General features: G+C 63.9%; 4 protein-coding genes and 1 long non-coding RNA gene across 5 annotated transcripts in view; 3 read left to right on the forward strand and 2 right to left on the reverse strand.

Moving 5' to 3' along the window:
• Positions 1–205: 205 nt before the first annotated feature.
• On the forward strand, positions 206–12,705 carry RECQL4 (RecQ like helicase 4; the record flags this gene model as incomplete). The annotated part of the gene is given in 25 exon segments (XM_082500358.1): positions 206–289; positions 3,209–3,242; positions 3,542–3,651; positions 4,263–4,406; positions 4,691–5,391; positions 5,968–6,067; positions 6,589–6,718; positions 6,946–7,086; positions 7,384–7,524; positions 7,620–7,712; positions 7,834–7,970; positions 8,133–8,216; positions 8,398–8,586; positions 8,673–8,855; positions 8,991–9,185; positions 9,187–9,237; positions 9,936–10,208; positions 10,312–10,449; positions 10,722–10,884; positions 10,979–11,108; positions 11,292–11,464; positions 11,568–11,754; positions 11,895–12,060; positions 12,217–12,325; positions 12,446–12,705. Coding segments are annotated over 25 exon segments (3,978 nt in total). The 3' UTR covers positions 12,568–12,705.
• Positions 7,497–8,382, reverse strand: LOC309684442. The gene is made up of 3 exons (XR_014270285.1): positions 8,274–8,382; positions 7,902–8,153; positions 7,497–7,775 (listed from the first exon to the last, which is right to left on the reverse strand). It is a non-coding gene; the product is annotated as an uncharacterized lncRNA (long non-coding RNA).
• A 512-nt stretch (positions 12,706–13,217) lies between the features above and the next one.
• Positions 13,218–17,176, forward strand: LOC309684443 (uncharacterized protein; the record flags this gene model as incomplete). Its single annotated transcript, XM_082500359.1, has 13 exons — positions 13,218–13,262; positions 13,511–13,611; positions 13,748–13,842; positions 13,944–14,229; positions 14,322–14,482; positions 14,562–14,847; positions 14,930–15,056; positions 15,325–15,641; positions 15,717–15,877; positions 15,968–16,253; positions 16,337–16,497; positions 16,584–16,869; positions 16,962–17,176. The coding sequence occupies 13 exons, from the start codon at positions 13,218–13,220 to the stop codon at positions 17,113–17,115; spliced, it is 2,466 nt and encodes an 821-aa protein (XP_082356485.1). The 3' UTR covers positions 17,116–17,176.
• Positions 17,177–20,994: 3,818 nt separating this feature from the next.
• On the forward strand, positions 20,995–22,249 carry LOC309684444 (alanine aminotransferase 1-like; the record flags this gene model as incomplete). Its single annotated transcript, XM_082500360.1, has 3 exons — positions 20,995–21,240; positions 21,446–21,558; positions 21,877–22,249. 3 exons carry the CDS (start codon positions 20,995–20,997, stop codon positions 21,965–21,967), a joined length of 450 nt encoding a protein of 149 aa, XP_082356486.1. The 3' UTR covers positions 21,968–22,249.
• A 251-nt stretch (positions 22,250–22,500) lies between these two features.
• The window catches only part of LOC309684445 (alanine aminotransferase 2-like), a gene marked incomplete at both ends in the record, with an annotated part of 4,359 nt that continues 697 nt past the window's right edge, over positions 22,501–26,162 (reverse strand). The window contains 3 exons of the mRNA XM_082500361.1: positions 22,501–22,591; positions 24,323–24,435; positions 25,188–25,363. Coding sequence (XP_082356487.1) covers positions 22,501–22,591; positions 24,323–24,435; positions 25,188–25,363 — 380 coding nt within the window. The remainder of the gene's footprint in view (positions 22,592–24,322; positions 24,436–25,187; positions 25,364–26,162) is intronic.

Here is a 26,162-nt window from a genome sequence, read left to right on the forward strand (position 1 = left end):
GCTCCTCACCCGTCTATTGGCTTTTTCCGCTGTCCTTCGCCGCTTCCTCCCTTCCCATTGGCTGAGGCGCGGAGGGAGCGGGAGGTTCGTTCTTCCGCCGCTTGTGGGGCCCGGACGCCTCAGCGCTCCTCCGGGCGTCTCTCGGGCCTTCCCCGAGAAGGCCTCAGACTTCCCGGGGAACCGGCCCGGTCCCGCTGTGGTCGCTATGGAGCGGCAACGGGAGGTGAAGGTTCTGCTGAAGCAGTGGGAAGCGGCCTTCCTCCGGGAGCGGCGGAGGAAGCCCAGCCAGGTGCCCGGCGGCGGCGGCGGGGGGGGCCCACTGAGGTTCCTTCGGCAGAGACTGACGGCCTTTCTGTAAGGGGGTCCCTATAAGGGGGGTCCCTTAAAGCTTTTCTGTAAGGGGGTTCCTTGAAGGCTTTTCTGTAAGGGGGTCCCTTAAGGCTTTCCTACGAGGGGGGGTCCCCTGAAGGCTTTCCTACGAGGGGGGGTCCCCTGAAGGCTTTCCTACGAGGGGGGGTCCCCTGAAGGCTTTCCTACGAGGGGGGGTCCCTTAAAGGCTTTCCTACGAGGGGGGGTCCCTCGAAGGCTTTCCTACGAGGGGGGGTCCCTAAAGGCTTTCCTACGAGGGGGGGGTCCCTTAAAGGCTTTCCTACAAGGGGGGGGGGTCCCTTAAGGCTTTCCTACGAGGGGGGGGTCCCTCGAAGGCTTTCCTACGCGGGGGGGGTCCCTCGAAGGCTTTCCTACGAGGGGGGGGTCCCTGAAGGCTTTCCTACGAGGGGGGTCCCTTAAGGCTTTCCTACGAGGGGGGGGTCCCTTAAGGCTTTCCTACGAGGGGGGGGTCCCTTGAAGGCTTTCCTACGAGGGGGGGGTCCCTTGAAGGCTTTCCTACGAGGGGGGGGTCCCTTAAGGCTTTCCTACGAGGGGGGGGTCCCTTAAGGCTTTCCTACGAGGAGGGGTCCCTTAAGGCTTTCCTACGAGGGGGGGGTCCCTTGAAGGCTTTCCTACGAGGGGGGGGGTCCCTTGAAGGCTTTCCTACGCGGGGGGGGTCCCTTAAGGCTTTCCTACGCGGGGGGGGTCCCTTGAAGGCTTTCCTACGCGGGGGGGGTCCCTTAAAGGCTTTCCTACGAGGGGGGGGTCCCTCGAAGGCTTTCCTACGAGGGGGGGTCCCTCGAAGGCTTTCCTAGGAGGGGGGGTCCCTTAAAGCTTTTCTCGAAGGCTTTCCTACGCGGGAGGGGGGGTCCCCCGAAGGCTTTCCTACGCGGGAGGGGGGGTCCCCCGAAGGCTTTCCTACGCGGGGGGGGGGGTCCCCCGAAGGCTTTCCTACGAGGGGGGGTCCCTCGAAGGCTTTCCTACGAGGGGGGGGGGGGGTCCCTCGAAGGCTTTCCTACGAGGGGGGGGGGGGTCCCTCGAAGGCTTTCCTACGGGGGGGGGGGGGTCCCTCGAAGGCTTTCCTACGAGGGGGGGGGGGGTCCCTCGAAGGCTTTCCTACGGGGGGGGGGGGGTCCCTCGAAGGCTTTCCTACGAGGGGGGGGGGTCCTTGAAGGCTTTCCTACGAGGGGGGGTCCCTTAAAACTTTTCTATAAGGCTTTCCTACGAGGGGGGGTCCCTTAGAGGCTTTCCTATAAGGGGGTCCCTTAAAGCTTTTCTCTAAGGCTTTCCTACGAGGGGGGGTCCCCTGAAGGCTTTCCTACGCGGGAGGGGGGGTCCCTCGAAGGCTTTCCTACGAGGGGGGGGTCCCTCGAAGGCTTTCCTACGAGGGGGGGGTCCCTCGAAGGCTTTCCTACGAGGGGGGGGTCCCTCGAAGGCTTTCCTACGGGGGGGGGGGGGTCCTTGAAGGCTTTCCTGCGAGGGGGGGTCCCTCGAAGGCTTTCCTACGAGGGGGGGGGGTCCCCGAAGGCTTTCCTACGAGGGGGGGGGGTCCCCGAAGGCTTTCCTACAAGGGGGGGGCGGGTCCCTTGAAGGCTTTCCTACGAGGGGGGGGGTCCCTTGAAGGCTTTCCTACGAGGGGGGGGGGTCCCTTGAAGGCTTTCCTACGAGGGGGGGGTCCCCTGAAGGCTTTTCTACGAGGGGGGGGGTCCCCTGAAGGCTTTTCTACGAGGGGGGGGGTCCCTGAAGGCTTTTCTACGAGGGGGGGGTCCCCTGAAGGCTTTTCTACGAGGGGGGGGGTCCCTTGAAGGCTTTTCTACGAGGGGGGGGGTCCCTTGAAGGCTTTTCTACGAGGGGGGGGGTCCCCTGAAGGCTTTTCTACGAGGGGGGGGGTCCCTAAAGGCTTTTCTACGAGGGGGGGGTCCCTTGAAGGCTTTCCTACGAGGGGGGTTCCCTGAAGGCTTTCCTACGAGGGGGGTTCCCTGAAGGCTTTCCTACGAGGGGGTGTCCCTTGAAGGCTTTCCTACGAGGGGGGGGGTCCCCGAAGGCTTTCCTACGAGGGGGGGGGTCCCCGAAGGCTTTCCTACGAGGGGGGGTCCCTCGAAGGCTTTCCTACGAGGGGGGGTCCCCGAAGGCTTTCCTACGAGGGGGGGTTCCCTTAAAGGCTTTCCTGTAAGGGGGGTCCCTTAAAGCTTTCATGTAAGGGGGGTCCCTTAAAGCTTTCCTACGAGGGGGGTGGTCCCCGAAGGCTTTCCTACGAGGGGGGGGTCCCTTGAAGGCTTTCCTACAAGGGGGGGGTTCCCTTGAAGGCTTTCCTACGAGGGGGGGGTTCCCTCGAAGGCTTTCCTATGAGGGGGGGTTCCCTGAAGGCTTTCCTACGAGGGGGGGTTCCCTGAAGGCTTTCCTACGAGGGGGGGTCCCTTGAAGGCTTTCCTACGAGGGGGGGTCCCTTGAAGGCTTTCCTACGAGGGGGGGTCCCCTGAAGACTTTCCAAAAGGGGGGTCCCCTGAAGGCTTTCCTACGAGGGGGGGTCCCTGAAGGCTTTCCTACGCGGGGGGGTCCCTGAAGGCTTTCCTACGAGGGGGGGGGTCCCTAAAGGCTTCCTATAAGGTGCATCTCGTACTTAAATAAATCACAGGAATATGGGCGCCCTCGAGTCAGGACCAAGTCAGGACCATGCCGCTCCCCCAACCGTGTTTTTTTTAAAAAAACAAAACAAACCAAACAAAAAAAACCCCAAACAGTAAAAAATAGCGTCTCTCTCTCATTCTACAGCAGCAGAAAATAACGATAATTTGCTCCGTAGCCTGATATAACGATCTCTAATATCTTTACCTTGCAGGCCGACATCGAGGCGGCTCCGGAGGACACCAGGCGTGAGTGCCACCCCCCCCACCCCCCCACCCCGAGGGTATTTTCGGGTCCCGGGTGGTGCCAGTCCCCTCCGTGGGCAGCAGGAAGGCTGGGCCGGAGCTGTGGGTGCTTTGTGTGGGTGGGGGTCACCCCTTGTGCCGAGCCGGACCCTCGTCGTTGGGATGGTTTGACATCGAGACGGGGGGAGGGAGGGGGGGGGGGTCTTTGGTGGTAGAAATTGGTGGTTTTCGGTGTGGCAACCGCTGGGGTATTCTGATAAGTAGCACATACGCCCAAAACCGGTCTTGATGATCCGTCGTAGGGCTCTACAAGGAGTACAAGATGCTCAAGCAGCAGAGAGAGGAGTCGCATCCCTCTCGGCTCGGCCCCTCCTGCCAAGCGACAACCCAGGAGACCCCAACCGCGGAGCAGGTACCGGAGAAACCCACCCTTCCCTTCACCCTCTGAGTTTTGTTTCCGGGAGCTTCGAATCCTCGAGACCGCTTCGGGGGGGTTCATGCTTTGTCCTTTACTGCAGACAGAGCCTGGTTCATCCTCCCTGTTTATAAAAGTGGGTTTGGTTTTTTTTTTTTAACCTTAGCCGGGAAAATTGTCTAATCGGCACCGTTTAATGCCGATTTTTGACTTATTGGATGAATAAGACACCCCAAGCAGAGCGTCGAAGGACGCCGTGGGGGTGGGAAATCGAACTCCTGCGCTCCCTCACTCGCTGACATCCCAGCTGCTGGAAGCACAGGCTCGTTTAAACCATCCTCTTAACGAGGCAATGATCAACCTATGCATGGGGTGAGGTGTGAAATGACCCACAGCTGCGTCTTTTTCCCCCCCAAAACATGCTGGACGCACTGCCCGCGGCCAAAAGACGCCGCGGTGTGATAATATCACGCTTGTTCTCCGGTTTAGGAGAGGTTTGAGGCTCGTCTCCGTGATAGGATTCGCAGGTTTTGGATTCAAAGGTTTGGATTTAGGAGTTTTGGGGGGATTTAATGGTTTGGATGTAACGTTTTGCGGTGTGATTGCAGGCGTCGGACTCCGGTTGTTGGGGCGTGCACCTGAACCGGCAGCCAAAAACCCCCGAGCTGAGCTGCCACAGCCGCTCCGTGCCGAAAACCTCGGCGCGGTACTATGGGATGAAGCTGAAATCCAACTTGGGAGCTGTTGGCAAGGTCAGGGCTGGCCGGGGATCGGTGCTGGGTGCTGTGGCGTGGGGAGAAACTTCTCCTGAAGTTACTTGTCACCTTTTTTTTTTTTTTTTCTCCGCTCCGGCTGCTCCGAAATGGCAGCTCGCTCCTGCCAGGGTCCCCCCTCCCCCCGCCCCCCGCTGTCAGCAGAGGGTGGGGAGCACCCACAAACGCCAGCGAAGGTCCTGTTTGATTTGGATTGGGGGGTACAGAGTTTTGGGGGGACGATCTGACCCCCATCTGTCTTTTTTTTTCCCCCCTATCCGCAGGAGCCACCCCTGACCCCGAGGAGGACCCCGACTCCCCGGAGGACTCTGGTTGTCCCCAGGCTGCAGACAAATTCAGAGAGCGGTGACAAAGCCGCGTCCCCGGCACCGGCAGAGGCTTTGCAGAGTGAAGCAGGCGACCCAGATCTCCTCCTTCCTCCCTCGGTGTCGGGGCTGACCCCCCTCATCCTCGCTGTGGGGTTGAAACCCCCCCCGCCGCCACCGCCGCCGCCGCCGAATAAATTCCAGCAGCTGAAGCGGACGGTAGCGCAGAGACTGGGCTCACTGGATCCTGCCTGGCTGCGGAGATGCCAGGGGACACCAGGGAACGAAGGGACGATGCCGGATGCTGCGCAAGAGGGAGAAGACGGAGAGATCGGATGGGTCCCCCCGGAGCAGGAGGAGGGCGGTGGGGGACCATCGGTGGGAGATTCCGGGAGGAAAAGGCCACGCGGGGACGGCGGTGGTGGAGACGGCACGGCAGCTCCCGCGAAGCTCAGGCGGTGCCGCCGAGGCTCGGCCGAGGCAGTGTTTGGCACCGCCGGCGGACTGAAGCAGAGCGAGGAGGAAGAGGAGGTGGAGGAAGAGCACGTGGCAGCCCAAAAGGAGAGCGGGAAAGCGTCGGATCCCTCGGAAAACCTCCTGGGGGAGTTTGAGGAGGAGGAGGAGAAGCCCAAACCCACCCGCAGAGCCGTCGCTGCCAGGTTGGTCCTGCCGACTTCCCGGCGATGCCGGTGGTGCTGCCGGGCTTTCTGCCACAGGTTCGCCTGCCTCGGCACGGCTCCCGTGGCTCGGGTCCGGTTCTCCGCCAGCGTTTCCTCTTGGAAATGAACCTGCTAATTAATCCCAATCAAACAAGGGCTTGCGGCGATGCCTCGCGGGGCACAAAAAGCGCCAAAACGCGGTTGGAAAAGGATGCGGAGCGAGCCAAGGGGGTGTTTGGCTATCGGTTTTTATAAATAACGAGCCACTCTTTTTTTTCCCCAATTCCTCCTCCTTTGCGTTAAGTCCGGAATTTTGGGGGGAAGGAATAAGTTTTGAGGTTTTCTAAGCCTGAGTTTTCTATACTTCGTTATGCCCTGTGCGCCTTTCGCCTCCCCCCACCCCCCCGAGCGTCTGCGTCGCCTTCCGTCCCATCTAAGGGACGAAAGATTTAGACGTTATTTCCCTCGAAGCCGTTTTTGCAGGTGGACGGGGACCCGATCGCCCCCACCCCCACCCCCCCCCCCAAAACGCGGGCGGGGAGGGTTTCCAGCCAACCTCTCTCTCTCTCTCCGCAGAGCACCTCCGCAGAGAGGCGGCAACTTCGTTAGGCTTAACCTGAAGAAGAAATCTCACGTCCGAGGTTACGCCCTGCGGGGAAATCGCCTTCGCAAGCAGGTAACGTCCTTCGGCATCGCCGCCGTCATCTGCTCACCCGCTCGCGCCGCTGAACCCGTTTTTAATCAAATTCTTAAATTTATCCGGTCCGGGATGAATTTTAAAACTTTTCCGGCTCTCGCTCGTCTTCACGTTGTTCTTTGGATTTCCGTATTTTACCTGTTGGTTCGTTTAGCTTTATTTTTGAGTCGCTCCCAGCTCTGTCACAACCCAGGCAGGAGGCACAGCTCAGCTCCCTGCCCTTCCTGCTGCCGCCGGACTTCTCCGCTTCAGCTCCACCGCAAAAAATAAAATTGTTTTTTAATAGCTCCCCGTTAATTAAGGTGAAATCCTTTGGGATCGTCTTTAGGGGAGGCGAGCATCAGCTGGAAGAAAACTGCCTTTATTTTTCAAGCTTGGTGCGTTTATGCACCGCTTTGGCAAAAGCTCTGTGCCGGGACGAAGTAAAACATAAGAAAATATACTTTTATTACAAACAAAAGTATAAAAAAAAATAACTTGGAGACGGTTCTGCTTCGCAGGTGTGGAAGCAGAAGTGGCGGAAGAAAGCGGAGTTGTTCGGAGGAGGCGGCGGATCCGTTGACCGGAGCTCAGACGTTTGCTTCAGGTGTGGCGGGACGGGGCACTGGGCATCGGCGTGCCGGGACCGAGGTAAGGCTCCGAGCGCCGCGTTTCGGGGTTTGTTTGGCAAAGCCGTGGGTCGGGTTTGCTTCCGGCTGTACCGGCGCGGAGGGGAGCGTCAATCGGGCTTCCCCACCTCCCCGCGGCTTCTCTCCGCTGTTGGTTTAAGGATTTTCAGGGATAATAACTTGCGGGAAGAGGGTGAAAAGATGGGGGGGGGGGGGGGGTGTTCTTTACCGTGGATTTCAGTAGAGAAGGGATGTGCTTCTCGCCTGCAGAGACGGCTGCCGGCCCGCCGCCGGATGAGAGCGGCCGCGGCGAGGAAGAGGAGGAAGCTCCTCTGCCCACGCTGGAAGAAGTAGCGCGCAGGACCAACAGCGTCTGCCCGCAGCTCTCCGGTGAGACCCCGTGGCTTTCCTCGCTTTCCACTGGCACGCTCTGGCTGGCTCCGGGATGAATTCCCGGAGATGTAGAATCGTTTCCTTTTTCTCCCAGCCCTGTGGGAAGTTTGTTTGTAACTCCCGGGAGGGTTTGCCTGGGATCCGAAAGGTGGTTTTGGCAGCCGGGGGTGTGTCTCCTCCAGGAATCTAAAATCCACACGGGATCACCGTGTGTGCTCCTGCTCGGCGGTGGGTGTCCGGGCAGGGGAGGAAAATCTCCCTGTGGGTCCCGACTGCTGTCTTCATCCCCAGCAGAGAGCGGAGGCAGCGACCCGGAAGGATCCGAAAAGATTTTGGGGGCTTATTTGGATGTGCGGAGGCCGCCCTACGAGCCGCCCTCTCCCCCTGCGCCCATGGAGCCCCTCTACGCCCCAGGGCCGGAGGGGAAGGTACAAGGTAAGGCTCCCCACGGCGCTCCGAGTGGGGCCGGGGGAGGAGGAGGAATTTGGCCCCTCTGGACCCACCTTGACCGCGTGTCCTCCCCCCTGCAGACACCCCGGAGGAGGTTTTTAAGGCTCTGAAGGCGCTGGGCTACAGCTCCTTTCGCCCGGGCCAGGAGGTGGCCGTCATGCGGATCCTCTCAGGTGGGTTTGTTTCTCCCGCGACCTCCCTTCCTCCGCGGTGTTTGGGTTCTTCGTCATCCCCTCCTTGTGCGGGGTGACCGGTTTGTCCCCAAACGAAGTCCCCGACCCCTCGTTCTCCCAGGCCTGTCCACCCTGGTGGTGTTATCGACGGGGATGGGGAAGTCCCTCTGCTACCAGCTCCCCGCTTACCTCTACCATAAGCGTTCCAAGTGCGTCACCTTGGTCGTCTCCCCGCTGGTGTCCCTGATGGATGACCAGGTACCGCTGGGATATTCCCATTCTCCCATCCCAACCCCCTCTCGGGCGCTTCTGGGTGCATAAAGCTTCACCTGCACCCAAAAAGGGGAGGTGGGTGTCCGAGGGGGTTCTCCCCGCCACGTCACCGGAGGCCAGCGGGTGGGTGACAGGCTTCCTTTGCAGGTCTCGGGGCTTCCGCCGTGCCTGAAAGCCGTCTGCATCCACTCCAACATGACCAAAGGCCAACGGGAAGCGGTGATGGAGAAAGTGAGGAACTGGAGAGGGAACTCCGAACCCTCCGGGAGTGTCCCGGTGCCGCCGTACCCGTGCAGCCACGTGATGCCGGCGAGGGCGCGATGTCCCGGCCAGGCTGTTCCCCTGAAAAAGCGGGTAAAGCGCCTCTTGTGCCGCTCTGCTCCCTGATCCGGTGTTCCCCGATCCGGTGCAGGTGAGGCAGGGCGAGGTGCAGGTGCTGCTGCTGTCCCCCGAGGCTCTGGTTGGCGGAAGCGGATCGGGATTCGGCTGCCTGCCCTCCGCCGATCGCCTGCCGGCCGTGGCCTTCGCCTGCATCGACGAAGCTCACTGCGTCTCCGAGTGGTCCCACAATTTCCGTCCCTGTTACCTGCGGCTCTGCAAGGTGCGAGGTGACGGCGGAGGGGGGAAGAAGAACCCATCGGAGCGAAGAGGGATGTCAAACTCTGGCTTTTCCCCTCCTTTCGGCAGGTTCTCCGGGATCGCCTGGGCGTGCGGTGCTTCCTGGGGCTGACGGCGACGGCCACCCTGGCAACGGCGCGGGATGTGGCCCAACACCTCGGCATCCCGGCGGAGGAAGGGATAGCGGTGCGCTCCGCTGCCGTACCCCCGAACCTGCGCCTCTCCGTCTCCATGGACAGGGACAGGGATCAGGTAGGGACAAGGACGGGCCGAAAGAAATCGGATTCGGTGCTGCGACGCCGGATTCCGGGCGGATCTTGTAGGATCCGCACCCCCACCCAGCCCTTTTTGGGGGGGGAGGATCTTCACCTTCTTTTCTGCCCGCAGGCCCTCGTCTCCCTGCTGCGAGGGGAGCGTTTCGGGTGCCTGGACTCCATCATCGTCTACTGCACGCGACGGGAGGAGACGGCTCGTATCGCGGCGCTCATCCGGACCTGCCTCCAAGGAATACTGCTCAAGGAACCCGCCGGAGCCGGGGAGCCGGAGCGGGACGCTGCCCAAAGGGAGAAAGCGAAAGGTAGGTGGTCACGGTTTCCCTCTCGGAAAGGAACGCGAGCCCAAAATATCCCCTCCGGTGAATCCGCGGTGGAACGGAGAATCCTTAGGGAATGAGCGGTGCTTGTGGGACTCTCCGCAGAGGTTTCCGGCTGCTTCGCCCGGGCGCGGAGCGCTGCTCTTGATGGCAGCAAAGGGTTTATCTTCCCCCCCCCCCCTCCCCCCCACCTGCGGCGGAGGCTTTAAAGCTTTGATTAGCGACAGCCGATAACGACGGATGCTTATTAGCTGTCGTTAATAAAGCCGGACGTTGGGTTTAGCGCACAGGGAGCCTTCCTCGTTCGGCTCACCGGGGTTTTTCTTTTCCAAACCCGGTGGCTTTGACTCGGATTCTTTTATTCTCCCTCGAAATCCGCGAGGTGGATCCGTGGCCGAGCTCTGCCTCGCGACCGCTGGAAGAGTTTGGCCCCAGGGATCCTCTTCCCCCCCTCCCCCCCCGCTTTGTTTGCTGAACCTGGACGAGCTCGTGCCATCCCGCTTCCAAACCAGCCGGGGCTTGACGACTTCTGGCAGCTAACGAGGAGCGCGCGCCTCATTACGCCGCAAAGCAGCGGCCCTTCTCCTGCCCGCAGCACCCCCTTGCCCAGGGCTGATTTCTGCCCAGGCAGGGTTTGCCGCTCATTTCCATCCCTGATTTAATTAGCAGCTACACATTTGCTGATGAAAATCGCTAATTAAGCGCCGTTAAGCCTCTCTCCGTGCTCGTTATCAGCGAAGAAGAGCGGCCGCCAGCCACTGAAGTGGATAGCGGACGCTTACCACGCCGGCCTATCCGCCGCCGAACGCCGCCGCGTCCAGAACAACTTCATGAGCGGTCGACTCCGGGTGGTGGTGGCCACCGTGGCTTTCGGCATGGGCTTGGATAAATCGGACGTCCGCGGCGTCGTGCATTACAACATGCCCAAAAATTTCGAGAGTTACGTGCAGGAGATCGGCCGGGCCGGGCGAGACGGTGAGCCGGCTCACTGCCACCTCTTCTTAGACCCGGAGGTAATTCGTAGCAGCGGGGAGAGAGGAAGGGGAGGGGGGGGGAGGGGGTGTTCTTTTAAATTTTGGGAGTCTTCCCCCGAGGTTCTTCCCGCTGCCTCCCCAGGGTGGGGATCTCCAGGAGCTGCGGCGCCACGTTTACGGCGACACGGTGGATTTTTTCACCATCAAGAAGCTGGTGCAGAAGGTTTTCTCTCCCTGCAAGTGCCTGGAGCTGCACCAGAAACACCAGGACGTCTTCAGGGTGAGGAAGAGACCTCCGACCTCTCTCCTGTGCCTTTCTCAGCTGCTTAACTCGTTAAGTAACGAACTAACGTGGTAGAAAACACTTTTAATTTGTTGGGTTGCCCCACCGGGGAGCTTAAATGGGTTGAGGGATGTCTGAGGAACGCCGGAGCTGGGGCGAAGTGAGCGGTGGTGTAGGATCTGGGCCAGGACCGGGCAGAAAAGCGGTTGGGCTGTCCCAAAAGGGACCTCTAACCGGTGCCACCACTCGGCGTGACACGTCCCTCGTAGGCCTGTGAGGTGGAGGACATCGAGATGGCTGAGCTTTTGGAGGAAGAGGAAGAGGAGGAGGATGGCGGTGCGGCGAGGCCCAGCGGGCGGCGGGCGTGCTACAAACACGAGCGAGCCATCCCCGTCCAACAAACCGTGGAGTCCCTGGACATCCGGGAAGAAGGTGAGAGGGGGAAGAACAGCCCCCAGCGAAGCCGGCGGAGATCCCAAAAGGGATCGGGATCCTCTCGGCACCTCCGCTCTCTCCTCTCCCGCAGGCGTCGAGACCCTCCTGTGCTATCTGGAGCTTCACCCGCGGCGCTGGTTGGAACTGCTGCCACCCACCTACTCCTCCTGCCGCCTGTTGTGCTACGGCGGACCCCGGCAGCTCCGGGCTGTGGCGCGGAGGTTAGTGCCGCACCGTGGGACGCCGGTGTGAACACCCGCGGCGTTCCCTTTGCCGGGGGAAAACCCCCACGGCTTCGTCTCTGCCGGGTGGGAGCCACGCCGCCACGCCGGGGTGTGTTGGAGGGGAAAATCGGGCTCCAAGCCACGGTGGTAACGCGGGATTTTGGTGTCTCCTGCCTTCAGCTGTCCCCCCGTCGCCGTTTTCCTGGCTCGGGAGCGCCTGGAAGGGAGGGATCACGGCCACGCCAGCTCCCTGGAGTTCGACGTGGTCTCGCTCAGCGATTCCATGGGTTGGGAAGTGCCGCTGGTGAAACGCACCCTCCGCCAACTCCAGTGGGATCCGCAGCTGCGGCAAGGTACCGGGTTCCTCGGGTGGGAGAGATCCTTCCTGGACCGCCGGGTCTCGGTGGCCGCCGGATCTTGGTGAGCACCGGCTCGACCGGGTCTTGGTGCCTTCAGGCAGCCGCGGGGAAGGGAAGAGCGGGGTCCTGGTGGAGTTTGGAGAATTGTCCTTCCACCTACGCGCCTACGGTGACCTCACCGACCAGGAACTGGATTCCGTCTGCGACTTCCTCCACCGAAGGGTGGTGACCCGGGAGAAGACAGCTCTCGGCCAACTCCGCGCCTGCTTCCAGGCCTTCCAGAGGTGAGCGTGGGTGGAGAAGGCCACCCAACCCCTGCAGACCTCCTCTGTGGTGGCCCTACGGTTGGCCACCCTCCCACCTATCCCAGTTTGGGGGCCTGTTATGGTACTGGGAAGGGAGGAGGCTGATGCTGGGGACGTAGCGTGGCCTTCCAGACCTGTAGCCCTCATCCTGCGGATGAGGAGGAGGAGAGGAGCTCCCGCTTGAAGGCTTTGCTCAAGGACTACTTTGAGAAGGAGCCCAGTGGAGAGCAGGCCGCGCATGGCTGCGAGGAGGAGGAGGAGGAGGAAGATCTCGGCAATGCTAAAGTGAGCAAATCTGCTTTTTTTTTGGGAGCTCCTTCAGGCTCCGACCTTCGGCCGGTATTCCTGGTACGCGGCATCTCCGGTTTAGATGAGACCGGAGATGGCTTTGGGGTGAGGAAGAGGAGGGATGTGACATCCGCCATGTCCTTTCCTTCGCAGCTGCGGGAGTGGGAGAGCCAAATCCGCGCCGACATCCGCCATTTCCTCGCCATCCGCCAGGAGGAGAAGTTCTCCGGCAGAGCCGTCGCCAGGATATTTCACGGCATCGGTAAGAGAAAGAGATCGGAGTCGGGGTTGGGGGTCAGGTGCCGAATTGGGCTTATTCCACCCCACGCCGGCACCTGCCCGTCCCCTCCTAACCGGGGGCTTCTCCTCCCACTCCCCGCAGGCAGCCCCTGTTTTCCTGCCCAAATCTACGGCCGCGACCGCCGATTTTGGAGGAAATATCTCCACTTGGACTTCCACCGGCTCACCCGCCTGGCCACCGAGGAGATCCTGGCCAGCAGGTGAGGGCAGGAAGCGAGGTGGCCTTGAAAGGACGTCACCGTGACCCCCGGCGTCACGCCAGCCCCCTGCCCGCCGCCTGCGCTGAGCCTTTTCCCTGTGCCGACGGGGATTTTTATCTGGATTTTATCATGGAATTAATAAAGGGCACCAAAATTTTTATTTTTATTTTTTTTATTTCTCCCTGCCTACGCTTTGCTGCCTGCGCCCGGGGAGTGAATAAGGGGAATTGGGGAAGGGGTGGGGTGGCATCACCGGGAGGGTACCGGGATCTCTACCCTCACCGTGCCCGGCAAGCTGTGACCGCGCCGGCACAGCCGGGTGCCGCCGTGGCTCTGGCCCCCTGCCCGAGCAGCCGCCAAGAGCCGGAGCAGGCAGCCCCGGCGTGCCGTCCTCCTTCCCTACCCCATTTCCAGCCGAAATTGGGTGTTCCCGTCCTCCAACGCCGCGCTCTCGGGGAGCCCCGGGGAGGGTGAAGCCTTCCCTCCTCCCCCCCCCCCAAAAAAAAAAAAAAAAAAAAAAAAAAAACCAGTTTGGTTTTCGCCACCGCCAGCTCTTGGACAACCGAAACCGACCCAGCGAGGCTGGGGTGGAAACTGGTTTCCAACTGGAGGACTTCACGCCCCAGTTTCCTCCTGGCGCTGGGCTCCGGCGGGATGTCTCGTCCTTCCCCGGCGCAGTGTCGTTTGCGGTTCGGGAAGGTCACGCCGCGACAGCACCCGACCGTGTCGCCAAAACCCTTTTAAACATTAACGGGTAGGGCTGGGTGCCGAGGCCATGCCGTCCCCGAGGGAGCCGGTGCCACGCAGCCTCCTCCATCCCTCCTCCTCCTCCTCCTCCTCCTCTTCCTCCACCAGCCCAGCTCGCGGCACAACCCGCGGCACGGGCGGTGAAAGCCGAGAGCTGGCCGCGGCGCTGCAGCTTTCCTCCTCCGTCCTCTTCCTTTTAGGTTTTCCTGGTGGCGTTGCCGGAGCGGGGCGGCGGTGAGAGTCCGCCGGTGGCCGGAGCATCGGAAGAGGGGACGGTGGGGACGCGCCAGCGCATCTCGTGGTAAGCGCCGACGGTGAGACCCGTGGGAGCCGGTGGGCTTTGGGATACACCCGGAGAGTGGGTCAGGACCCTCTCCCCATGGTGTGACCCTCTCCCCGGGGATCACGGTGGTCCCCAACCACCGCGTCCTCCGCAGCCGCTACGCCATGGCCCTGCCGTGGGCTCTGCTGCTGCTCGGCGAGGTCCTGGCGCAGGATGCGGCCGCCCAGAGCTGCCTCCTTCCGCCGGCTGGTGAGTCCCAACCTTTCAGTGGGGAGTATCCACGAAGGTCGCTCCCGGTGGGACGAAACTTCACCGGGACGCCCCGGTGATGGGCTGACCTCCCTTGGCAGCTTATAACGCGGCGCTGGGGCGCCCGGCAAGCCAGTCCTCCGTCTTCCCCAACATCAGCATCGCCGCCAACGCGGTAGACGGGAACCGGGACGGCGTCTGGCAACACGGCTCCTGCGCCCGTACGCTGACGGAACGGGAGCCCTGGTGGAGCGTGGACCTGGGCGGGCGGCGCGCCGTGGCGGCCGTGGTGGTAAAGAACCGGCAGGATTGCTGCTGGCAGCGGTTGCGGGGAGCGCAGGTCCACGTCGGGGACGCGCCGGCCGAGCGCGGCAGGGACAACCCCATGTGAGCTTAAAACCAAAAGGGATTTTTGGGGGTGGCGTCACCGCCCCGCCAGTGCCACCGTCTCCTGAGCGCCGTCTCTTCCTCCCCGGTAGCTGCGGCGTCATCACGGACGCCGGCCCCGGCTCGCTCAGCACCGTCTGCTGCGCCGGACTGCCGGGACGCTACGTTTCCATCCTCATCCCCGGCCGGGAGGACGCGCTGGTGCTGTGCGAGGTGGAGGTGGTGCTGCAGGGCTGCGTCCCGCTGCCGGGAGGTGAGGGGACTCGCCGGGGGCCACCGAGGCGGTAGCCGGAGCCGACAGCCTCGTGCCAAGCTCTCTCCGGCAATTCCAGCCCCCAACGTGGCGCGGGGTCGCCCCGTCGCCCAGTCGTCCACGCTAAACGCCGCCAGCCTGGCCGTCAACGCCGTGGATGGGAACGGCGACGCCGACTGGGAGCGCGGCTCCTGCGCCCACACCGAGAAGGAGCTGGAGCCGTGGTGGCACGTGGACCTGGGCCGCCGGCACGCCGTCTACGCCGTCGCCGTCACCAACCGCCGCGACTGCTGCTGGGAGAGCCTCCTCGGCGCCCAAATCCACGTCGGCGACTCTTTGGCTGACCACGGCAAGCGCAACCCCGTGTGAGTGGGGTCCCCGGCGAGGTCCCCACCCCGCCACGGCGCTCTCCCACCGGTCGTAGACGTGACGGTTCCCTCCCGGCAGCTGCGGGGCCATCTTGGATACCGGCCCCGGCTTCACCAGTACCGTCTGCTGCAACGGGCTGCTGGGTCGCTACGTCTCCGTCATCATCCCCGGCCGGGAGGATTTCCTCGTCCTCTGCGAAGTGGAAGTGACGGCACAGAGCTGCCTTCCCCCGCCTGGCGGTAAAGACCGAAAGATTCCCCCCTCCCTCGCCCTCGGTACGGGCCGGATGGCCACCGGTGAGCACCGTTGTCCCCAAACCCCGTAGGGGTGATGCAGTCCCTGCGGCAACAGGGGGTGTGGGCAATGTCACACGTGGCACATCGGTGTGCCGGGACGTGGCGTGGGGGTCTTGGAAGGATGGGAGGAGAACGGTCCCCAGTGCCGGCTCGGTGTCTATGGGGTGATGCCCGGAGCCGGTGTCACCGTCCCATGGATGTCCCCCAGCTGAAAACTTGGCCCTGCGGCACCCGGCGGCACAGTCCTCCACGGCTGACCGGCTCAGCAGCGCCGTCAACGCCGTGGATGGGAACCGGGATGGTAACTGGCAGCACGGCTCCTGCTCCCAAACCCAAAGGGAGCCGGAGCCGTGGTGGACGGTAGACCTGGGCCATCGCCGCGCCGTGGCAGCCGTGGTGGTGAGGAACCGCCTGGACTGCTGCTGGCACCGCCTGAAGGGCGCTCGCGTCCACGTCGGGGATTCCCTGGCCGGTTCCGGCACCAACAACCCCGTGTGAGTGCCACCGCGCCGGCCCCGCCGTGCACGGCTGCTTCGGCGCTCCCTCACCCCCATCTCCCTCCCCGGCAGTTGCGGCACCATCACCGACACCGGCCCCGGCTCCACCAGCACCGTCTGCTGCCGCGGACTGCGCGGCCGCTACGTCACCATCGCCGTCCCCGGCCGGGAGGAGCGGCTGAGCCTGTGCGAGGTGGAGGTGGTGGAAGAGGGCTGTGCCGCGCCGCCGGGGGGTGAGTGGGTTGTGGGGCGCACCGGCGGGTGTTTTTGGGGCTGTGTCACCGCCAGGGCCGTGTCACCGCCAGCCCCGTGTCACCCCACAGCCCAGAACGTGGCCCTGGGCCGCCCGGCTACCCAGTCCTCCGTCTTGGATGCCAGCAGCGCTGCCGCCAACGCCGTCGATGGCAACCGGGACGGCAACTGGGAACACGGCTCCTGCGCCCACACCGTGGAGGAACCGGAGCCGTGGTGGCACGTGGATCTTGGCCGCCGGCACGCCGTCTACGCCGTGGTGGTGAAGAACCGCCACGACTGCTGCTGGGAGAGCCTGAAGGGCGCCGAGGTCCACGTCGGCGACTCCCTTGTTGACCGCGGCAAGCGCAACCCCGTGTGAGCCCTACACCCATCACCACTGCCGGAATGCACCCCGGGACCGCACCGGCTCATCCTCCTCCTCCTCCCTCTCCCGGCAGCTGCGGCATCATCACAGACGCCGGCCCCGGTTCGCTCAGCACCATCTGCTGCCACGGTCTTCGCGGTCGCTACGTCTCCATCCTCATCCCCGGCCGGGAGGACGCGCTGGTGCTGTGCGAGGTGGAGGTGATCCGGCAAGGCTGCGCCCCGTTGCCGGGAGGTAAGCCGCCGGTAGAGCCCCCCTTTCCTCTCCTCGGCCACCGCCGGCACCCACCCACCCACCCGCCCGCCCTGTGGTGTCGGCAGCCCCCAACGTGGCGCGGGAGCAGCGGGCGACGCAATCCTCCACCTCCAACGGCTCCGGCGTGGCGTCCAAGGCGGTAGACGGGAAGCGGGACGGCGTCTGGCAGCGCGGCTCCTGCAGCCACACGCGGCGAGAACGGGAGCCCTGGTGGAGCGTGGACCTGGGCGGGCGGCGCGCCGTGGCGGCCGTGGTGGTGAAGAACCGGCAGGATTGCTGCTGGCAGCGGTTGCGGGGAGCGCAGGTCCACGTTGGGGACGCGCCGGCCGAGCGCGGCAGGGACAACCCCGTGTGAGCTTAAACCCAAAAGGGATTTTTGGGGGTGGCGTCACCGCCCCGCCGGTGTCACCGTCTCCTGAGCGCCGTCTCTTCTTCCCCGGCAGTTGCGGCGTCATCACGGACGCCGGCCCCGGCTCGCTCAGCACCGTCTGCTGCCGGGGGCTGCAGGGCCGCTACGTCACCGTCACCATCCCCGGTCGGGAGGAGCAGCTGGCGCTCTGCGAGGTGGAGGTCTACAGCGTTTTCCCCGAACTCTGAGGGGGGTCCTGGGGACGGCGCTGGTCCCTGTGCCACCCACCCTTGTCCCCAGCCCTGTCCCACGGGATGTGGTCCCTTCTCCGTGTCCACCTCCTCCTCCAGGGCTGGAGGTTGGCACGGACCCTGTTCCCGCCCCACGATGGAGCCCACGAGGACATTGGTGTCCCCATTGGTGTCCCCATTGGTGTCCCCATTGGTGTCCCCATTGGTGTCCCCATTGGTGTCCCCATTGGTGTCCTCATCGGTGTCCCCACATGAGTGTCCCCCAGTGCCTGGGGTCTCTAAGGGGACGAGACCCCAACCTGTGGTGCATCTTATGGGGCCACCTCAAGTTGAGGTGGCCCCATTGCTCCCACGGTCAAGCAGAAGGGTCCCCTCTGCCCTGGGACAAGAGGACTGGAGCCATGTCCCAAAGCCACCCCGTGTCCCCAAGGGCTGGTGCTGAGGCCAGCAGCCAAGGTCCAGTCCCACCGGGGCTCCCCGGCGTCGCGGTTGTGCCAATAAACACCACCGTGGCCCCCATCTGCTGTTTGTGTCTTTCCTTGGGCTCGTGACGGCACGGTCACATGTGTCACGTGTCCCCTCCCTGCCCCGCCCCCGCAGCCACACCCCCCACCCCCTCTCCCAGCCCCCGCCACGGCGCTGGGTTTCGGCTGGGAGACGGTGTCAGGAGAAGCGGCGGAAGAAGGCGGCGTGGAAGCGGGTGAGGGTGAGCAGGAGATGGTCCAGCGTGGCGGCCGGTGGCAGCAGGGACAGCCTGGGGGGAGAGGGGACAAGTGGGGGGGGGACGGGGACGTGGGGGTGGGGATGAGCCACCACCGATGGGATGGGATGGGAATGGGATGGGGACAGGGATGGGGATGGGGCGGGGATGGGATGGGGATTGGGACGGGGACAAGGATCAGAATCAGATAGGGTTGGGATGAGGATGGGATGGGGACAAGGATGAGATGGGGATGGGATGGGACGGGGACAGGATGGGGATGGGACGAGGATGGGGACAAAGATGGGATGGGGATGGGACGGGGACAAGGATGGGATGGGGACGGGACGGGGATGGGAATGGGATGGGGACAAGGATGGGATGGAACAGGGACAAGGATCAGAATCAGATGGGGTTGGGATGAGGATGGGATGGGACGAGGATGGGATGGGGACAAGGATGAGATGGGGATGGGATGGGACGGGGACAAGGATGGGATGGGGATGGGACAGGGACAGGACGGGGATGGGACGAGGACAAGGATGGGATGGGGATGGGACAGGGACAGGGACAAGGATGGGGTGGGACAGGGATGGGGACAGGACGGGGACAAAGATGGGATGGGGATGGGATGGGGACAAGGATGGGGTGGGACAGGGATGGGGACAGGATGGGGACAAAGATGGGATGGGGATGGGATGGGGACAAGGATGGGATGGGGATGGGATGGGACAGGGACAGGATGGGGATGGGATGGGACGGGGATGGGGACAAAGATGCGATGGGATGGGGATGGGACAGGGACAAGGATGGGGTGGGACAGGGATGGGGACAGGATGGGGACAAGGATGGGATGGGGATGGGACAGGGACAGGACGGGGATGGGACGAGGACAAGGATGGGATGGGACGGGGATGGAGACAAAGATGGGATGGGGACAGGGATGGGAATGGGATGGGGCCGGGACAGGGACAAGGATGGGATGGGGATGGGAATGGGACGGGGACAAGGATGGAGATGGGATGGGGAGGGGACGGGAATGGGACAGGGACAAGGATGGGATGGGGATGGGATGGGGACAAGGATCCGAATCAGATGGGGTTGGGATGAGGATGGGACAGGGCCAAGGATGGGATGGGACGAGGATGGGATGGGATGGGGTGACATCTGCACAGGTCCGGGGCCAAGGGGGGCCCAGGACAGGGATGTGGCAGGGGACACAGGACAACGCTATGGCGTGTCTCCCATCTCCCCCCACCCAACCACCACCACCACCACCACCACCACCACCCCCCGAGTTACGTGACGTGGTGGGTGCCCTCCGCCTGCCCGAACTCGCTCCCCGGGACCAGCACCATCCCCGTCGCCTCCCGCAGCTCCTGGCAGAAGAAGACATCGGGCTCCAGGCCCAGTTCCTGGGGGAGAAGGGACGGGATGGTCACCTGTGCCACGGGGCACCACGTCCCCAGGGTGTCCCTTGTCCCCACCCCCCCCCACCCATGCCATAGGGCTCCGCACACGCTGCCCCACGTCCCTGGGATGGCTCCGGTCCCCACCGTCCCCCATGCTCTGGCATATCCCAAGTTCCCAGGACACCCCATGCTCCAGCGGTGTCCTCCACTCCACCGGTGTCCCACGTCCCCAAAGAGTCCGATGGCCCCAAAGTGTCCCTTGTCCCCAGGATGCCCCGTACTCCCATGGTGTCCCACGTCCCCAAGATGCCCCCATATTCCCACCCTGCCCCACCTCCCTGGGATCACTCCTGTCCCCAGGGTTGCCCCATGTCTCCGTGATGCCCCATGTCTTCGTGATGCCCCATGTCCCCAGCATGCCCTGTACTCCCCCAGTGTCCCCATCTCCCACGGTGGCCCATGTCCCCAAGACCCTCCCATACCACAGCGTTTCCCATACTCCCACACTGTCCCACGTTCCTTAGATGGCTCCTGTTCTCCAGCATGTCCCACATCCGCAAGATGCCCCACACTCCCAAGGTGTCCCACATCCCAGGATGTCTCCCATCCCCAGGATGCCCCACGTCCCCAAGACGCCCCACACTCCCAAGACATCCCCCATCTCAGCATGTCTCCCGTCCCCAGTGTGCCCCACATCCCCAAGATGCCCCATGTCCCTGGGATGGCTCCTGTCCCCAACATGCCCCATGCTCTGGTTTGTCCCATGTCCCCAGGATGCCCCATGCCCCCAAGAAGCCCCACACTCCCAAGACGTCCCACATCCCAGGATGTCCCCCGTCCCCAGGATGCCCCATGTCCCCAAGTTACCCCACACTCCCAAGGTGTCCCACATCCCAGGATGTCCCCCGTCCCCAGGATGCCCCACTCCCCGGCGTCCCCCCTCCCCGCCTGCCCGTCCCGCGGGCGCTCACCCGGGCCCGGCGCTGGGCGCGGGGCGGGAGCTGGAGGCGGGGGAAGGCGCGGGCGCCGCCCTGCGGGGGCTGACAGCGGATGCCGGGGGCCCGTCCCAGCACCTCCTGCACCCGCCGGGCGTTGTGGGCCAGGAGACGGCGCAGCCCCTCTCTGTGCTGGGGTGGGAGGGGGTGAGCTGTGGGGTGGGATGGGGATGGGATGGGGTGGGATGGGGATGGGGATGGGGATGGGATGGGGATGGGATGGGGATGGGGATGGGATGGGGATGGGATGGGGATGGGGATGGGGATGGGGATGGGGATGGGGATGGGGATGGGATGGGACGGGATGGGGATGGGGATGGGATGGGGATGGGGATGGGGATGGGGATGGGGATGGGATGGGATGGGATGGGATGGGATGGGATGGGATGGGATGGGATGGGATGGGGATGGGGATGGGGATGGGGATGGGATGGGGATGGGGATGGGGATGGGGATGGGATGGGGATGGGGATGGGGATGGGGATGGGATGGGATGGGGATGGGGATGGGATGGGGATGGGGATGGGGATGGGGATGGGGATGGGATGGGGATGGGGATGGGATGGGGATGGGGATGGGGATGGGGATGGGATGGGGATGGGGATGGGGATGGGGATGGGATGGGATGGGATGGGATGGGATGGGATGGGATGGGGATGGGGATGGGGATGGGATGGGATGGGGATGGGGATGGGGATGGGGATGGGGATGGGATGGGGATGGGGATGGGATGGGGTGGGGATGGGGATGGGATGGGATGGGGATGGGGATGGGATGGGGTGGGGATGGGGATGGGGATGGAGATGGGGATGGGGATGGGGATGGGGATGAGGTGTCCCCATCCCGGCTGTCCCGGCAGGAGAAGAAGGCGGTGCTCAGCGCCCTGGCACACAAAGCTCAGCTCACCCAGGACATCTTCAACCGGACCCCCGGAATCCACTGCAACCCCGTGCAGGGCGCCATGTACTCCTTCCCCCGCATCGAACTGCCGCCCCGCGCCCTGGCCGCTGCCAAGGTGCTGTGGGACCGGGCAGGATCCGTCCCGGGGGGCTGTGGGGCTGAGCAGGATGAGTCCTGGTCAACGTGGGGCTGGGCAGGATCAGCCCCAGGCGGTGATCCCGTCCCTTTGAGACACGCGGGGTTTAACCCTGCGCCATCCGTGGGTCCGGGATCCCCACGGGATGCGTGTGGGTGCTGAGCCCTATCCCCGTCTCCCGCAGGCGCAGGATCAGGCCCCCGACATGTTCTTCTGCATGAAGCTGCTGGAGGAGACGGGTATCTGCGTGGTGCCGGGCAGCGGCTTCGGCCAGCGGGAAGGGACCTTCCATTTTCGGTGGGTGTCCGGGGGGACGGGGGTGGGTGTCGGGAAGGGGGAGGGCTCGAAGTGGGGGTCAGAGGTGGAGATGTGGGGCTGGACACCCCCCCACCCCCCCCTCCCAAGACCCCTTTTCCTCATTTGGTGGTGGAAGAGGAGGTGGGTGCAACGTCTGGGGGTGGAAGGTGGAGGAGGTCTTGGGTGCTTGGTGGGTTGGGTGTAGGGTGGTGGGGGGGTTATGTGGGGGGCAGAGATGGGGATATGGGGTTCGGGGGGGGGGGGGGGGGTCATCTCCCCGCCCCCCAGCCCTGGTTCCAGCTCCTCCTGTACCCCAAGGATGACCATCCTACCGCCCACCGAGAAGCTGAAGGTCCTGCTGGAGAAGCTCAGCAGCTTCTACACCAAGTTCATCAAGGAGTACTCCTAACGCCGACGTCCCCCCCCCCACCCCCCCCCCCACCCCCCACATCCCCCCCCACCTTCCCCACCAGCACCCACCACCCCACACTCCCCACCGGGCCCCGGGTGCCGCGGGCCGGGACTCTGCCCCGTGTGGTCTTGGTGGTCTTCAAGTGCCTTCAACCTCTTGGTGCCTTCTTCAAGGGGGTGGGGAGGGGACATGAGGGCACCCCGTGTCCCGGGGCTGGTCCCGTCCCCCCCCCCCCCCCATTATCCCCCAGAAACCCCACTAATTAAAGGGTAGTGACCAGTTGGGGGGTGGAGCCGTGCGTCACCTACAACCAGGAACCCATGGGTGTCCCCTCCGCCCCACCAGCACCCAGCGGCGTTGGGGCTGGATGGACCTCCCCCCCCCTCCCCCCCATACTCATGACATGGGTCCCTCGGGGCACCCTGGGGTGACACACAGAGGTGTGGTGCGATCTGGGGGGGGGGACTTTAATAGGGTCGTGGGTATGGGGGAGACACACACGGAGATGGGGGTGGTCCCCCTACCCCACGTCAGGAGAAGTCACGCAGGAAGGCGGCGTGGAAGAGGGGGAGGGTGAGGAGCAGCCGCTCCAGCGTCTCGGTGGGAAGCAGCAGTGACAATCTGGGGGGGGGACGGGGGGGGGGGGTGGTGTCCCCTCCCGTCCCCCAACCACCTCCTGGTGTCCAAACCCAGTAGGTCCCCAAACGGCTCCTCAATCCCAACCCTCCTCCCAGCCCCACCAGCCGTGAAAGCCCCGTTGGCCAACCTCAACTGGGTCCCCCTTCCTATAACCCCAGGCAGTCTCCCCACCCCAAACCTCTGCTGGCCCCAGCCCCCAACCCAACCTCCAGCCCCGACCTCCCAGTGCCAACCAGTCCCAACCTCCAACCAGCCACCAAAACCCAACCCCAACCTCAGCCTGTCCACCCTCCAACCCCAACTTCCCAGTGCCAACCAGTCCCAACCACAAGCAATCCCCCAACTATCCAACCTCCAGCCCCGACCTTCCAGTGCCAACCAGTCCCAACCCCAACCAGCCACCAAAACCCAACCCCAACACCAGCTCCAACAGTCTGTCCACCCTCCAACCCCAACCTCCCAGTGCCAACCAGTCCCAACCACAAACAATCCCCCAACTATCCACCCTCCAGCCCCGACCTCCCAGTGCCAACCAGTCCCAACCTCCAACCAGCCACCAAAACCCAACCCCAACCTCAGCTCCAACCAGCCTGTCCACCCTCCAACCCCAACTTCCCAGTGCCAACCAGTCCCAACCACAAACAATCCCCCAACTGTCCAACCTCCAGCCCCGACCTCCCAGTGCCAACCAGTCCCAGCCCAACCTCCAACCAGCCATCAAAACCCAACCCCAACACCAGCTCCAACCAGCCTGTCCACCCTCCAACCCCAACCTCCCAGTGCCAACCAGTCCCAACCACAAGCAATCCCCCAACTGTCCAACCTCCAGCCCCGACCTCCCAGTGCCAACCAGTCCCAACCACAAGGAATCCCCCAACTGTCCAACCTCCAGCCCCGACCTCCCAGTGCCAACCAGTCCCAACCCCAACCAGCCACCAAAACCCAACCCCAACCTCAGCTCCAACCAGCCTGTCCACCCTCCAACCCCAACCTCCCAGTGCCAACCAGTCCCAACCACAAGCAATCCCCCAACTATCCAACCTCCAGCCCCGACCTCCCAGTGCCAACCAGTCCCAACCCAACCTCCAACCAGCCACCAAAACCCAACCCCAACCTCAGCTCCAACCAGTCTGTCCACCCTCCAACCCCAACTTCCCAGTGCCAACCAGTCCCAACCCCAACCAGCCACCAAAACCCAACCCCAACCTCAGCTCCAACCAGCCTGTCCAACCTCCAACCCCAACTTCCCAGTGCCAACCAGTCCCAACTCCAACCCATCCCCCAACTCTCCAGCCTCCAGCCCCAACATCCCAGTGCCAACCAGTCTCAACACCAACCAGCCACCAAAACTCAAACCCAACCTCAGCTCCAGCCTGCCCCCCAACCGTCCAACCTCCAACCCCAACCTCCCAGTCCCAACCAGTCCCCAACCTCCCAGCCCCCAACGCCCAACTCCATCCCCTCCCACCACCGCCTGGACTTCCCCCCCACCAGCCCCCAGCACCTCCCATCACCCAATGGTCCAACCCAAACCATCTCCCAATGCCATCCCATGAGCCCCCAACACTGCCCACCCTTCACCCAGCTCCAAATTGTCAACCCCAAATGTCCCCCCCACCACCCGTCCCACCACACCCCATCATCCAACCCCCACCCACCCACTCCCGGACCTCTCATCACCCATCGCCCACCCCAGCCCCACCCCCAAGGTACCCCACATGGTGGGTGCCCTCCGCCTGCCCAAACTCGCTCCCCGGGGCCAGCACCATCCCAGTCGCCTCCAGTAGCTTCTGGCAGAAGAAGACATCGGGCTCCAGGCCCAGTTCCTGGGGGAGAAGGGACGGGATGGTCACCTGTGCCACGGGGCACCATGTCCCCAGGATGTCCCGTGTCCCCAGGACACACAGGGTGGCCGGTACTCCAACTGTGTCCAACGTCCGCGGAAGACCCTATGTTCCCAAGATGCCCCACGTCTCCAAGACGCCCCACACTCCCACGGTGTCCCATGTTCCCTGGTGTCCCATGTCCCCAGGACACCTCTTGTCCCCAGGACTCCCCATAACAGAGGGTACCCCAGACATCCATGGGATGGCTCCTGTCCCCAGCATGCCCCAATGCCCCACGTCCCCAAGATGCCCCACACTCCCAAGATGTCCCACATCCCAGGATGTCTCCCGTCCCCAGGATGCCCCATGGCCCCAAGATGCCCCACACTCCCAAGGTGTCCCATGTCCCTGGGATGGCTCCTGTCCCCAACATGCCCCATGCTCTGGTTTGTCCCATGTCCCCAGGATGCCCCATGTCCCCAAGACGCCCCACACTCCCAAGACATCCCCCATCTCAGCATGTCTCCCGTCCCCAGCGTGCCCCACATCCCCAAGGTGTCCCATGTCCCTGGGATGGCTCCTGTGCCCAGTATGACCCATGCTCTGGTTTGTCCCATGTCCCCAGGATGCCCCATGTCCCCAAGACGCCCCACACTCCCAAGACGTCCCACATCCCAGGATGTCCCCTGTCCCCAGCGTGCCCCACTCCCCGGCGTCCCCCCTCCCCGCCTGCCCGTCCCGCGGGCGCTCACCCGGGCCCGGCGCTGGGCGCGGGGCGGGAGCTGGAGGCGGGGGAAGGCGCGGGCGCCGCCCTGCGGGGGCTGACAGCGGATGCCGGGGGCCCGTCCCAGCACCTCCTGCACCCGCCGGGCGTTGTGGGCCAGGAGACGGCGCAGCCCCTCTCTGTGCTGGGGTGGGAGGGGGTGAGCTGTGGGGTGGGATGGGGATGGGATGGGATGGGGATGGGATGGGGATGGGGTGGGATGGGGATGGGGATGGGGATGGGATGGGGATGGGATGGGGATGGGGATGGGATGGGGATGGGATGGGGATGGGGATGGGGATGGGGATGGGGATGGGATGGGGATGGGGATGGGGATGGGGATGGGGATGGGGATGGGGATGGGATGGGGATGGGATGGGGATGGGGATGGGGATGGGGATGGGGATGGGGATGGGGATGGGGATGGGGATGGGGATGGGGATGGGGATGGGGATGGGGATGGGGATGGGGATGGGGATGGGATGGGGATGGGATGGGGATGGGATGGGGATGGGGATGGGGATGGGATGGGGATGGGATGGGGATGGGATGGGGATGGGATGGGGATGGGATGGGGATGGGGATGGGATGGGGATGGGGATGGGATGGGGATGGGATGGGGATGGGGATGGGATGGGGATGGGATGGGGATGGGATGGGGATGGGATGGGGATGGGATGGGGATGGGGATGGGGATGGGGATGGGGATGGGATGGGGATGGGATGGGGATGGGATGGGGATGGGGATGGGGATGGGATGGGGATGGGATGGGGATGGGGATGGGATGGGGATGGGGATGGGATGGGGATGGGGATGGGATGGTGGGATGGGGATGGGGATGGGGGATGGGATGGGGATGGGGATGGGATGGGATGGGGATGGGGATGGGATGGGGATGGGGATGGGGATGGGGATGGGGATGGGGATGGGGATGGGGGATGGGATGGTGGGATGGGGATGGGG

Source organism: Vanellus vanellus (assembly GCF_965231255.1).
Source record: "Vanellus vanellus genome assembly, contig: HAP1_SCAFFOLD_1286, whole genome shotgun sequence".
Classification (NCBI taxonomy): Eukaryota; Metazoa; Chordata; class Aves; order Charadriiformes; family Charadriidae; genus Vanellus; species Vanellus vanellus.